General features: G+C 32.8%; 1 protein-coding gene across 1 annotated transcript in view; it reads left to right on the top strand.

Moving 5' to 3' along the window:
* Nucleotides 1-14,509, top strand: part of m (zona pellucida domain-containing protein miniature) — a 143,727-nt gene that overhangs the window by 117,437 nt on the left and 11,781 nt on the right. Inside the window, exons 4-6 of the mRNA XM_089639214.1 lie at nucleotides 108-255; nucleotides 5,043-5,141; nucleotides 12,256-12,432. Coding sequence (XP_089495340.1) covers nucleotides 108-255; nucleotides 5,043-5,141; nucleotides 12,256-12,432 — 424 coding nt within the window. The remainder of the gene's footprint in view (nucleotides 1-107; nucleotides 256-5,042; nucleotides 5,142-12,255; nucleotides 12,433-14,509) is intronic.

Raw genomic sequence — 14,509 nt, 5'->3', positions numbered from 1 at the left:
CCGTAGATGAACCTATTCGTGGTGTTTTGATTGATGTGTGCAGATAGATACCCTCCCTCAGTTTTAAAAATGATTAGATGTTAATATTTCGTTTTCTTCTATTATAGATATCGTCATGCGGAGGGGAATTATGGCCCTTAGAAAGGCCCGAAGGAATGCCGGTCATACAGTCGCTGGAGGTCATGTGTGGGAAAGATCACATGGATGTGCACCTTTCTTTCTCCCATCCATTTGAGGGAATCGTCTCTTCAAAAGGTAACGAAAATGATCTTATTCTCTTTTTAAAACAGATTACCCAAGTCCACCCTTATTTTTTAACCTCTCCATTTATCTTCCCCACCCCTTCAGCCACAAAACGTATGCCGATAATTAGAAATGCTACAGTCCCATTGTTTCCAGACAGCTGGAAGCAGTTGGTAGTCTTGTGATTATTCACTTGAATAAACTGTCTATATCATCGAAGGAGATGCTGTGTCAAGAGTATTAACAAGGAAAAGATGGTTCTTCCACTCCGAAATAAAGTGCAAACTTATAAAATTTTAATTTTGTTAAAATCCAGTAGTTTTTTGCTCAATTGCAAAGATTTTTAGTCCATACTAATCAACCCAGTGAATCTAACGCACGCACGATTTAACACGTAATATAATAAACGAGATCATCGCGTTGCTAAAACTGATTTTAATTCTGTGATAACATTGTTCATACATTACTAATTGTGCCTCTTTAGTTACAATAATTATTTCTGCTGAATTAAAACATAAAAGTTTTAAAACGCGTAGAGTCTAACGGTGAATCTATTATACGCCGACTATCGTGATAAAGATAATAATCCGATCCTAATAAAAAGTTGAATACCAAGTATAATGGGTACTGTTGATAATTGCGTAACTAGCGAGTATATTTTGTTATTAGTATGTTGAAATTAACTAGTAGATGAAATTTTTAACACTAATAACTGAAAACTGTACACGGACCAATCTTTTATTGACTATCTTTTATATCTACATGATTGTCATTCATTCATTATCATTCATCATCATCATCATCATAATCCTCGTTGCTACAGCCAACAAAGAGTCCTAGAAAGCTTCTAAGAAACGCCTTTCAGTCATGAAAGGCCCTTTGTCCACAGGTGTCCGATGATTCGAGTATCTTGGCGACTACCGCCATACATCAGACCGAAGTTTCATTCACAGGCACATGGTGCTGACATTTTGTAAACTTGTCGGCGACGCCAGTCTTCCGTGACTGAAGTCGTCGCCACTCGATTCGTGAGACTTCAAATATGGCGTCACATGACAAAGATTTTGGAACAATGCGTGTGGTTTAGATCAATGCTAGGAACAAACCAGTGAAAAAAACGACAGGATATAAAAATGGCAAACTGTTTGGTTGTGAGCGAGTTTATGGCATTCTAGTTTCGACGTTTCGAGAATTCAACAATGATTACGGACTGCGCGCTACGAGTTGTTTGCGATGTAAGTATACAACATAGGTATAGGATACTTTTGCGCCTCTCTGGACGAAGGGCCTATGTCTCCTGATATCTTCGTTCTGTTTTTACGGTTATTTATGCCCATAGGAAGCGATTTTTGAAGGCCTTAATTTGTGTAATTTCAAAATTTACTCATTTGAAATAATATGTAGTATTTTTGAGACACGTTCCAAAATGGAAGATACTCTCAGTATCACCCTGGTGTAAGGCCACCATTCAGAATTGAAAGGTTGTTTTAAATGGCTTTGGAAGTGTTTGGTGACCAGATCTGAATAACCAGGTACTTTTCCACCTTCATCTTCACCATTTCTTTCCCCCCACTACCTTTAATAATTGGGGATGCATTGTAAATCAGCCTTCCCACACAGTATAAAAATAACGATTCATTTTGGGTGCACAACAAAATTTAAATACTTCGTTAATGCGAAACAAAAACTAATTGAAAACTATCTTTACCGGAAATTGAATAATCGTGGACTTTTCCGTAGGCGTAATGCCTTATCGCTTCGGTAGTAAGATAGGAATCATTAAAGCTTTAAACTGGGCCTAATAATGGTTCAGATCTAAGCCTTCAGGCTTAAATGGTTCTTCTTAGTCTATTATAGAACTTCCGACCTCAAAACTCGGGTCTAATGGGAACGTAATTCGACTATTACATGGGTTTTGCGTCAACACGTTTGTATCAACGGAATAAAGCAATGAGGAGCTTTTGGGCGCTAAAGCATAATTTTCGAACGTGTTACATAAAAAATTATAGTTTTTGATCAGTTACAGCGATACCAATTGTTTGATAAGCCATCAATGTTATGATTTATAAAACTGGAGAGTCTCCGTTAGTCAGACTATAAAACAAAAAATTTAAAAGTGTCGATAGACGTAAACTTACTTGTTTGGAAGATGGAGCACAAGGGACTGGAAGTAAACAACAGGAGTCAATAAGAAGAATCATTTCATAAAGGTGGTCAGGACTCTTTAAGTGTTAGAGTGCCGATAGTGATGATGTGATCCTAGTACCCACTGCCGTAGTGTGCATAATACATAGATACAATACTCAACCCTTAATTACTAATATCTAACTAATACTGCCTGCATCGTATGCTATATCTTTTTAACAAATACGCCGATCGCGCTAGGGCTTCCACAGACTGACTACAAATAGTATGCTACGGGGGTAGATGCCGTCATTTTCTATATATGACACGCTTTTTAGTCCAGTCAGTTGAGAACACAAGGTACATAGAAGTTTCAATTGTATCAAATGTTATTTTTTTTTAAATACTTTATAAAATAATGAAACCTTTATAGTTAGTTTTTGAGAACAAGATAATTATTTTCATTTAATCATTTGAAAAAGAACTTCCAATGAAATATAAAGACACAAAAGAGGTAATTCATCAGGTCACAACTGGGACTTGAACTACACGAATTAAATTTAATACACAAAACATGTTCCTTGTGTCAATAAGTAATTTTGAAAATATATAAAAATTAAACCCAGAACTTCTAGTATTACCAGGACCAAAGGTCCCAGACCCGTTAAGTCTAGACCAAGGGTGGCCGATCCGCGGTCCGCGGGCTGCGAGCGGCAAGTAAGTCAAAAAACATCCCAGAATTTGAAGACAAGGAGTGGGTTAGCGACTTTGCTTTTCTGGTCGATATAGTAAGCCACCTTAATGTTGTTAATACTCGTCTACAAGCGAAAGATCAACTAATTAATAACCACCGCCCAATAAGTTGTTGAGTTGTAACGAAAAGCGTTTCAATGTCGATGTAACAGCTCCTAACAAATCTCGCTAGCAAGTGGTGTCTCTTATGCGCGCTAATTCTTCTATTTTATTAAAATAAACATCAATAAAAATAATGAAATCGCCACTTGGCGGTATCTCTATACTTTGATTATTTGTATTGCCCCGTTTTCGTGAGAAAATCACCTCAAGGGCGCTTACGGTGACAGGAAAGTAGACCACCCTTGGTGTAGAGGATTTGGGTTCAAGTCCCAATTGCGACCGTTATCCTTTTTATTTTATGTGTCTTTTTCTGTTTCATATGATCACTACGAGTTGTTCATATTATCTTCTTCATTTTTTTATTTATTTTTATTTTATTACAAGATAATACATTACAAAATGATAACAAAGTAATAATGTATTATTCCCAATGAGTTTATAAAACTCATTTCGGGAAAGACAACATCAGAAAGGACAAGGCAAATAAATAAAATACATTAAAATAAATACATTAAAATAAATAAACGCAGATGTTATTATGGAGTTCCAGAGAAAGATTGTGTTAGTCATTAATGAAACTGCTAAGGAAATAGCTTTTAAGAGATTTTGACAATGTTTTTTTGTTCGTTGCCGGAAGTTTTAAATTACTAGGTAATGCGTTATATTGTTTATGTGCAGTGTATTGTAAGGAGTTAATTCCAAATTTGGTCGTGTAAGTAGATGACGATAAATGTATTTGATTTTGTGATCGTGTTTTGTGCTGGTGTATGTCAGAATTAAGGACTGGTTTAGTGTTGGTGTGTGAGGAGTGTTGAATTATTTGTAGAATGGCAGTTGTGATGTTATACTTTGGCAGGACTGTAAAAGGAAGTATTTGTGTCATTGATAAAATATTACAATTAGGTTCTTAAGCTTCAGTAAATTGACTTTTATTTTCGTTAGTATTCTTGAAATTTATGCCACTGCTAATTTTGATTCGGTAAAGTTAGTGGTTTAATGTACCTACATAAACATATTTTTTAAATTAATACTATTAACAAAAAATATATTAAATTTTTATATTCTTCGCATAAAGTTGTTTCAAACGATAATAAACATATTTAAAACTTTTGTGTACAAAATATGCATTTTGTGAAGCTTGATAGAAGTGTTAGTCAAATTGAAAAATGATTAATCTTTACGTATAAAATTATGATTATTCTTCCCGGGTAAATGCAAAAGGCGCCCTGTTGAAACATGTATTATTCATAAAATAAATCTAATAATTATAAAAAGGATAGTTAGGTATTAAATAACTATATTATAATATTTAGTGTTATATCTCTGCCTTTACTTGCAGATTTAGTGTGTGTTGGGAACTCTTGATAAAGTAAAAGGTTCTTTACAATAATTACGTTTATTTACGTTACAATAAATTAAGTCGGGATTTAGCTTCACTGTTCATTACCCGAGGGTTGGTAATTCTCTGTTTCTAGAAGCTTGAAGTTGGACAATGATACCCCACAGGCAATTGCTACACTCTAGCGACATCTGTCGGACTCTGGAGTAAGCTTTCTGACTAGTGCCATCTATCGCTTGAATACACAACTTATTAAATTGTCAACAAGCATTTCTTATCTCATTTATCTTATAAGTTGTTTTAAGTAATACGCTGTTGTATTTACATATCTTAAATTTTCTTGCTTTCAATTCTTACTCTCCGTTTGTAAGTGGTATGTGAATATAAATGATCGAGCACGGTTAATGTAATCAGACCGGAGAGTGGTTTGATGGTGTTTTTATGGTTTTGATGTTTTAATAGAACTTGACGGTGGTTTCAGGTCAGCACGGTGACCCGAGATGTGTGTACGTGCCCCCCTCTACGGGGCAGACGTTCTTCTCGTTCAGGATTGCCTACGCCCGGTGTGGAACCAAACCAGGTAAGAATATTACTAACTTGTTATGATTTATTTCCTTTGCCTCAAATTAAGCTTTTTTATTATTGTACGACAGATCAATAATATAAGTCCATTTACAGTACAAACTTTTGAGAAGATAGGTTGAAGATAGGCTGATTTTTATTGAAGGAAGTGAAAATTAAAGTAAACAAATCTTCTTTTTTTGATAATAAGTTATATTTTTTTTAATAATTAAAATATATACAAAGAAATATATATCAAAAATTTATAATAATTTAGAATAGATCCATTAATAATTTTTGTGCGATAAGATGCAAATATAGCGCACAGAGTTTTAGCAGCCGGGCAAAAAGAGCTGACGAGACAGAATCGTTCCATACAAGAGCGTCGTCCAGTCTTGCCACACTTGCTACGCAAGAATCGATTTTACCCCAAAAAATGTTTCACATTTCAAGTTTTAAGGTTATTTAAAGAGAAAATTAAATATATTTACTGTTTTATAAATTTCATTCAACTGCACGATTCCTCTTGTCATGCTGCGCTGTGATAGAACAGCTGTTTTGCCGTGTGGTATTTTAAACAAGTTGTGGGCACGACTACTACTGGAGTTTTCAGGAAAGTAAAATGTTAAATCATTTTTATCAGTTCAATATGCATAGTATGTAATACAGTTTGTAATGCAGCAATATTAGTTTTAATGCTAATAAAACTATAGCAAAGAAGAAGAAAAAATAATTAGAATCAAATTAATTAGTCAAAGTATCTAATGATAATATTTGAAGTGGGCAGAATCATGCTGATATTTAAAATGGAAAAGTAAAACCCCTACACTCAATTTAGTCGGTTAAACCGTCGTATCAACCGTTAAATATTGCGAAAAAACAAAAAATTAAAAATTTGCAATCGCAATGGGAAAAGATAGGGAAAAATGGCTCACTGAACAATAACAATTCCATCATTTGATGCTACTAAAATAAAAAAAAAATCTTTTTTACGTTTTGATTCGTTGATTTCCTTTGTAGATCATTTGAACTGCTTCAAAAGGATCACGAGAGCTTTCTCCCTGGTATCTCACAAACTAAACACGACGGTTCCCTAGGCAGAATGATTAAATTTGATTCAACCGCTCAACCACGCTACACACGATCCAATTCGGTTGGCGGTTGGATGGTTGGATAGTGGTGGGATGCTCTGGCGGTACAACCGTTCAACTTGATAGCTACGCCCCCTTATTATAGCACACAACGCATCTCTGCACGGTTCAACTTTATGTTCAACCCAATTGAATCGATTCAACCGCTCAACCAAATTGAGTCATTTGTAGCTCCCATAAGATTCAATTCAATGATATTTATTTCAGAATTATTGTTAATCTTCCTGTTTATTCCTGCTTTACCATTTACATTTAAGTTGTAACCTAAATATTATTTGTACCCATTAATTATGATTCAAAACGTTCAAAAGTCGAAGGTTTAAAATAAATCCACTAAGAGATAATGGTTGTTGTTTTCGTATCTAAGAAAGCATTACGTAATACCATTTGTTAATCTGAATCGTCAATGTTTTCAATGCTTCTTAAGACCATTACGCCGTAAAACAATTCTCTTTTAAATACATCTTTTCGTGAATAAATTAATGCAAATTGTGGAAATCAACCTACTGCTGACATTTGATCGAGCTGAATTTCGGCAGATAGACTTGTTGTCAATGAAAATGCATTCCATCAAATTTTGGTGGTAATCACGCATACACACGAGGATATATTCCTGAAATTGCATTACATTACAACAATTAATATACGAAATAAATGTCGGTCCTACCCAATTGGGATTTGGCTCAGTAGTTAGTGCGGTTGACTCCAGTTCCCGGGGAGGAAGGTTCAATTCTCAGTCAAACTAAAAAAAAATTAGAAGTTTTATAGCAAAAATACAGTTTTTTACGAGTTGATTTTTTAAACAATCATCATTACAATACCGACTCATTAATTGTGGTATTTTATCTCCTACTCGTCAAGTTTTTGACTTAACCTATATCTATAAAAAGTGTTTATTTACTTCTACACGTTCGCTTATGGAAGCAAAAAACAATATATTTATTCAAAAAACACAATTTAGTTTACATAAAAAACATCTAAAATCAGTTTTAATATCTAATTACAAAGAAACTGAAAGGATTTTAAAATCAACCATTCGATTTTGACACACATTTTAATTTCAACGTACGTAACGTCATCGAAATTCTATACCCATACCTAGATATAAACATCTCATATAATTAGCAGTAAAATAACGCGTGGAAAATAGGATGATAGGCCCTTGTGAGAAACGTGATAAGTGGAATTTTATGTCAATCGTCTTTTCCCCGTTAATATAGGTGTGCCTGAGACAGGCGGTATCTTTTACACGTATTTTGAGCAATCAGCCTGTTTTTTTGTAAATCTAGTGGTCATCGAAATGGGTTTATTGACTTTTGTCCGTGGGGAGATCCGTATACGGTATTCACGGACGACACTGGCAGCGTTTATGCTGATTGGTATTCTTATCCATGCAAATGAAGACTCTTTTAACGGATTGTTTGTTCTTTTATTAGATATTCATGATTCCGTTTAGACTAAATATGTACATTGATTCTATTGAGTAAATACCGCCACGAATGATCAATTCTTTTGATCGATTTTATAGTGTTTATCGGGTCCGACTATTTTTATTTATTTTTTTACAGTGTCTACCAAATTATGAACTTTTGTATAATATATAAACTGTTGTTAATAAGCTGTTTGTTTTATGCTGGGTGTAAGGTAGGTTTGAGTAGGTGACAATGTGGTGGGTACATAAATGGTTTTAATTTTATTAGTTGATATTTAGCTAAACATATTTTACGAACTTTGATTTAAGGCGAACCACTATGAGGTAACACAAAATTATGTGTTTTTGGTTTGAAAATTTGATCGATTTGAAATATTTTGCAAGTAGAACATATCTTGACTTTTGTAATGATCTAGCAATTGTTTGTTTTGTTTTACTATACTTAAAAAAAAAAAAGTTTCAGGCCTATAAAAACTGCTTCAAAGTAAAAAATCTCAATGGTTTTATTTTATATTGTTGAAAATTAAGTTCTAATATGAAAATTATTGTAAAATATTAATAAATTAATTTGTGAATAAACTTCTAAAAATACAATAAAACACACTTGCATAAACAAAACAGGCGGCTGGCGTTAATCGGATATTTAAACCTTATCGCCATCTACGTTATTGTAGGAATGTTATTGTTAGCGACCCGATTCCAAATATTACACCTTAATAATCATTGTTGCCTACTTTATTCACATCTGATCGAATCTTCACATAGTAATAATACCGAAAGGAATGTAAAACTCCGTTTTAATTTAAAGTTTTTGTTTTACCTGTTCAATAATATTATTATTCAATTTATAAAAAAAAACAGTTATCGATAAAGGATTTATCGGTAATTTCTATATCTATTCATCGTTCGCGTGCCCGATTGCTGATCGCTAACGTACAAAAAACATTCCACATCTTTCATTCATATTTGTTCGTTTGCGATCTGCAGTCATGATCGGGAACGGTGACAAGTTACCGACAATATCGATAAAATCTTTATCGATTGAACGTGCTAGATACCCTACCATATAATTATTACTACGCGTGAGAGATTTAAAAAAAACGAATAAAGTATTTTTGATTACATACAATAAAAATTTTGAAAAGTATATATTTTTTCCTTATCATTAGCTTTTAAACTACGAACTACTTGAAAACAAATGAAAGTCATTATTCTTTCACCCTTTCGTCTAAAACACCTAGTTCATATTGTATGTTAGTCGTAAATCTCTAGTTTAAGCCGCAGTTGTAAGTACCATTATAGCAGTATTGTGTAAATACCCACTCAGTCGTAAAAATATGTATAGTTTTAAGTCATTATTTAAAAGTCTCAGTTCTAAATCACTCAACATTGATCTTAGTTATAAGCCACTAGATAAATCTCTAGCTATGAAACTTAGTTATAAGCCAAAAGTAATTAGTTATAAGTGATAGGAATACATTAAAAGCACACATTAAGTTGTTAAGCGCCTTTGAGGTGATTTCCTTACGGAAACGGTGCTATAAAAATAATCCAATTATTATTATAATAAAAGTCAAGTTGAAATTCAATAAAATGCGTGGCTTGACATCCAATTTAATGTTATTTTCACTGTCATTTTTATGTTGCTCCTAATTAATAGTGATTAATAGTTATTAATCAATTTATTGATATTGATTTTTTTACATAATACTTTAGTTACTCGGATGCCCGAAAATTAAATTTCTATGAAATTCTTCGAGTTATTGCTTCGCTTTATTTTATGTTCCCTTATATTGTCCTTAAATTTCCCGTTTTTGTTCGATCTGTTTATGATTTGCACTTGCCTAACTCTTATATTGTGATAAATTTATACAAAAATTTGTCTAACCTTAGTTTGTCATCACTGTCTCCGTTTTTTAGCATCTTCGTAAATCTATGATTATTAATTAACAAGACAATATTATTTACTTTAACATACGTATATAAAAAAACCAACTACAACAACACAGCCACGTGCCTAGTCTGGCGGTAATAAACTCTATAATAAAACGCAAAGATAATTTTTTTGGACAATAAAGACCGGTTAGTAACTAAGCAGACAAATGCGTCCCGAATTTCAGCTTCCTTAGGCGTCGATGGTTCAATTCATGCTAGCTAAATCTTCCGTCATTCCACACGCAATTTTTCAGCTAACAATAACGATAGCAGGTGTTTTTAAAATCTTTTCAGGTAGTTCGTAACACGTCGTAAAAAGTCTTTAAAAAGGTCAACAGTGGAAGATAAAAAAAACACGATAATGTCAAAAAACGTAGCTATGAATACACAAAATTAAACCAAGAAAGGGACAGAATCGGCCTAAAAATATTATTACCCTCTTGAGAGGATTGATTTGCTTATTCTTAATTTAAAAAGTACCTAGTGAATCACAAAACTCAATCAACTGCGATGAAACTCACCAACCCAAAAGATCACGTAATTGATTACTCAGGACAGTAGAAAATGGAAAGCATATAATTTTTACTGTGGGAGGATGAAAGTACAGAAAATACTCTACCTTTAATTTATTAAATAAGAGAGTTTAAATTGTGAGCCTTTTACACGATGCTTAAGTTCTGGACATTTCCATGTGGAATCTTTTTATTTGGATTCGGTAAATAGAAGGTGAAAAATAGAACGTGTACCATTTTGGTACTGACTTTCATACAGTTCAAGATGGCCGACATTATTTGACACCTGTCGTCTATAATTGTTTTACGTAACTATATTATTACATGGATTTTTATTTTGTTTGATATTTCAAATATTGAAAAAAGACTATAAAATATGTTTATTACGGATTGTGAATTTGTATAACTGTTAGGTATTGCAAATTTAGCGTGAACTATTGATGATTGAAAATGGCAACTTAAAGTGTTGCTATTTTTTGACGATTTAGTACCATCTGAAAACAGTATTTCTTCTCTAAAGGTAATTAATTATGTGTACGCAATCAAAAATAAGAAAATAATTATCGTGTAAAGCAAATATTTTTCATACGATCTTCGATATAGTTTCCATATGGGGATCGGTATGAAAAAAGCATAGTGTAAATCAAATATTTTTCTAAGGCGTTTAGATAAAATTTTCATATAGAGATCGGTTTGAAAAAAAGTATAGTGTAAAGAGTCCATTGGATTCACAAAATTTATTCGTGCCATGCCATCATAACATTCAGATATACACCCTGACACACCTTTCTCCGGATAATATTTTCGGATAGTAATTCGGTCATAGCGATGATGGGTGAATTGAAAAATGTTTTTTTCGGTTTAATATAGAAAGCATTTCACTATCATTGGTCATGTAATAACATTTTTTACCTTTTAAAACACGCCTTATTTAGATGTCACATAAATAAAATGAAACGAAAAAGTAAGCTGGCTGTTATTAAATGTTCAATTCAGAAAGTGGAAGGAAAATAATAATATAAATACAATAAATTGGGCTGTAGTTGAGTGAAATATTAGACGAGTCAAACAAAATGTCATTGGAGCATAGAACTACAATTAGAGGCGCTATTGCATACTAATATCTCGTCGAAATTCGTTCCAGTATTACAACTCGATAAGCGGTGCGTGAAGACCGACTTCGGAAGATTTAGTTAGAGCGTTTGTACACTTGGAGGTCAGTTAGAGGTCATTTTTTTTTTTTTGGGACCCACCCTTTCCCGACGGCTGTGTGAGGAAACTGATTGTTTAACCTCCTTAGCCGCACACGTCAGGACTCTAATTTTTTTTTGTAAAAAGAAGCTACATTTATTTTAAAACGAATCTAGACCCTCCAATGTCCCTGCATGCATGATTGTTAGTACGAAATAATGTATGCATACTTACATTAATAGTAACACAAAATAAGAACACATATGAAATGTGTTCGCCTGGTGGTTTGGCATCTAAAATTAAATAATAAATAAGGAGCACAAATTATTATTACAAAGTGGAAGTATGATTGAAACATAAAAATATACAAGCCGCGTATCGAGGGCAGTTTACCCCACTATCACGGGGCGGTCCCGGCAAGAATGAGCGTGGGTCAGTTAGAGGTCAGTTTGAGGTAAAAAAGAAAAACCTATTTTTCCGCTTCTTGTCTCATCTAAATATAATACATCGATACATTGGAGTAACTTTATCAGCTTGATAAGGTTAAATAAATCCACAAAATGCATAATATTAATGAGTTGGCGTATTTTTTTTGAGGTGTAAATTTAATGATATTTTTGAAGGGTGAATTTAATTTTTTTGAGGTGTGATTTTACTGGAAGGTGTTACATTTTTTTTCGAAAGAACGAATTTTATGATTTTTTTGACGGATAATTTGTCTTTTTTTAGGTGCAAATTGAATGATTTTTCGAGGTATTATTTTAATGTTGTTTTGAGATGCGAATTTCATTTTTTTTTGAGATTTGATAAAATGATGTTTTTGAGATATGATTTTAATGTTTTTTTGAGGTGTGAATTTGATGAATATTTCTATTTCACGTATTCTTTAATCCTTGATTTAATTATTTATAGACCTCCACGGGCAATTTTACGAGAACACGGTGGTGGTGCAGTATGACAAGGACCTGCTGGAGGTTTGGGATGAGGCCAAGCGACTGCGCTGCGAGTGGTTTAATGACTACGAGAAGACGGCTTCCAAGCCGCCGATGGTCATTGCGGACCTCGACGTCATTCAGCTGGACTTCAGAGGTAATTATAACAATAAAATATTAACAAAATAACAACAACCAAGTGCTTTCCAACCGTAGGTAAAATCTTACAGCATAACCTAAAGGCGAAGCTTAATGTGAAATCACTATTTTCGATGAATGTCTACTACGAATCGGTTTTCGTTATGAATACCATAAAACAGACTTTGTGTAATTGAGGATTTTCCTACCATTTCGCTTGAGTAGAATTAAAATAAATGTGATAATTACCAATAAGCGTTAATTATTATAAAAAGCATTTTTTTTATTATGATTTGAGATTTTCACGGCCAAAAATATTACAGTGATTTGTTTTTAGGGTATTATGCCGTGTTGCACATGTGTAATGTAATAATACATCTGCCCTGATGATGGACACTGCAATGTTGTCCGAGACGTTGGATTAAAAAGGAAAGAGCGCAACACAGCATAATACCCCAAAAAAACAATTTTTTATTAGAAATTTATCAACCATGAAGCACATGGAAAACAACTTTTCAGAAGTACAGTTTTATGACTTCGTTTATTTATGACAGTTTTCATTGGTAAACGTTTTTTTTTCTTTAAAATTATTCCATAAATAAATAAATATCATTTTTCTGATAAAATCGATATTTTTTAAACCCCGTTTGTTAAGCGATTTTTATACCTATTAGCTGTATTCGTGGTGATATACGGCACATTAAGAATATACACATTATTGACTTGTGTAGTATCTGAGTAGGGATGCCATAGTTGCACTGATTAGTAGTCTTATGCGGAAACATGTCTGAAATAATTTGTTAATATAATTATTGAACAAACCACTCTGATAGATGCATTGCTCTCTCCACAGTCGGTTTGTATTACCTCATACACTTTAGTCAAGTATGATGGTATCATCCATTTAGTTTCTACACACCATTTCTATGACTTGAAGCTAATTTAGCTGATTGCGTAGAAAAAATGTGTAAGTTAATTGTAGAAAATAATGTGTAAATATTATTTAAGGTGTTGTATTGGATGCTTGAACACACCGCGTATTCCGTTCAAATGTAAGTCAGACCGGCATAATATAAGGCAGTACCCGGTCTGTTGTATGATTACAATCAATTATCACCATAAATTGATGTAAAATTAAGAAGTCATAAATTTTTTGACTCGATAATTTACCAAGCCAATAGATTTGCCGGAAATTTTCAAAAAGAAGGAATATGTCATCAAACTGTTAATTTCACCTTTTACTAATTTAAAGTTAGGCACATTCCTATCTCCGTCAGTTTAGCATTTAGTACTGTTAACGATTCTAATTCAGGAAACTAGTAAATAACTCTTTTATCTATTGCCTGATTTGAATGTTAAATACCAACTGAGGTAATACAATGCTGTAAAGAATGGAGAAAAATGTCACACATCGCCGAAACACTTTTGGGAAGATTCCATAAAGTTAGTTTTAATGTCCAAAATAACTCATTTGGTCAACATTTGCTTTGTATTAGCTTAAAGAACACCCATAATTTATGAAAAAAGTCGTAAATGACACAATTTAACATCCTAAAGGTACATAATTATTCAAATGACCGCGCTAGATGTATAAAAAACTGCATTGTGGATAGCAGTGGTGGCAGATGAAATGTTTAATAATATTGAAACTATGATTAATATTTCAGTTTTTAATGTTTTCTTTATTTTGGTACAATATTTTACATTTCTTAGTATAATTTAGTAATGTTGGCCTCACTGGGTGACTTATCCGTGCTGATGCCTGAGTTAGACTGGCGTAAATACAAAACATAAAAAATCCAACGATAATCACAAGCTTTGGACTAAGACACTACAAATACCAGGCTGTAAAAACATTCTAAAATCTTAAACTCGGTACAAAAAAAGGGAAACAAAAAACATTTCAAAAACAAATTTAGATTTAGATTAAAGAATAAAAAAGCGATATTGAAAACAAATTTCATCTTAAAATAATAATACATTTACATAGTACACATATTATACATAATCGTAAAGTTTGTTAAAATTAATTTAGTCTCAAAATAGTCCATTTTATTAACATACATATTTTATATTTCATGAAATTCTAAAATGGG

This window comes from Hesperophylax consimilis, chromosome 14 (genome assembly GCF_061612785.1).
Source record: "Hesperophylax consimilis isolate HC1 chromosome 14, BYU_Hcon_1.0, whole genome shotgun sequence".
In the NCBI taxonomy this organism is placed as follows: Eukaryota; Metazoa; Arthropoda; class Insecta; order Trichoptera; family Limnephilidae; genus Hesperophylax; species Hesperophylax consimilis.
The sequence above is the reverse complement of the archived record's forward strand: the minus strand, read 5'-3'. Positions and strand labels throughout refer to the sequence as shown.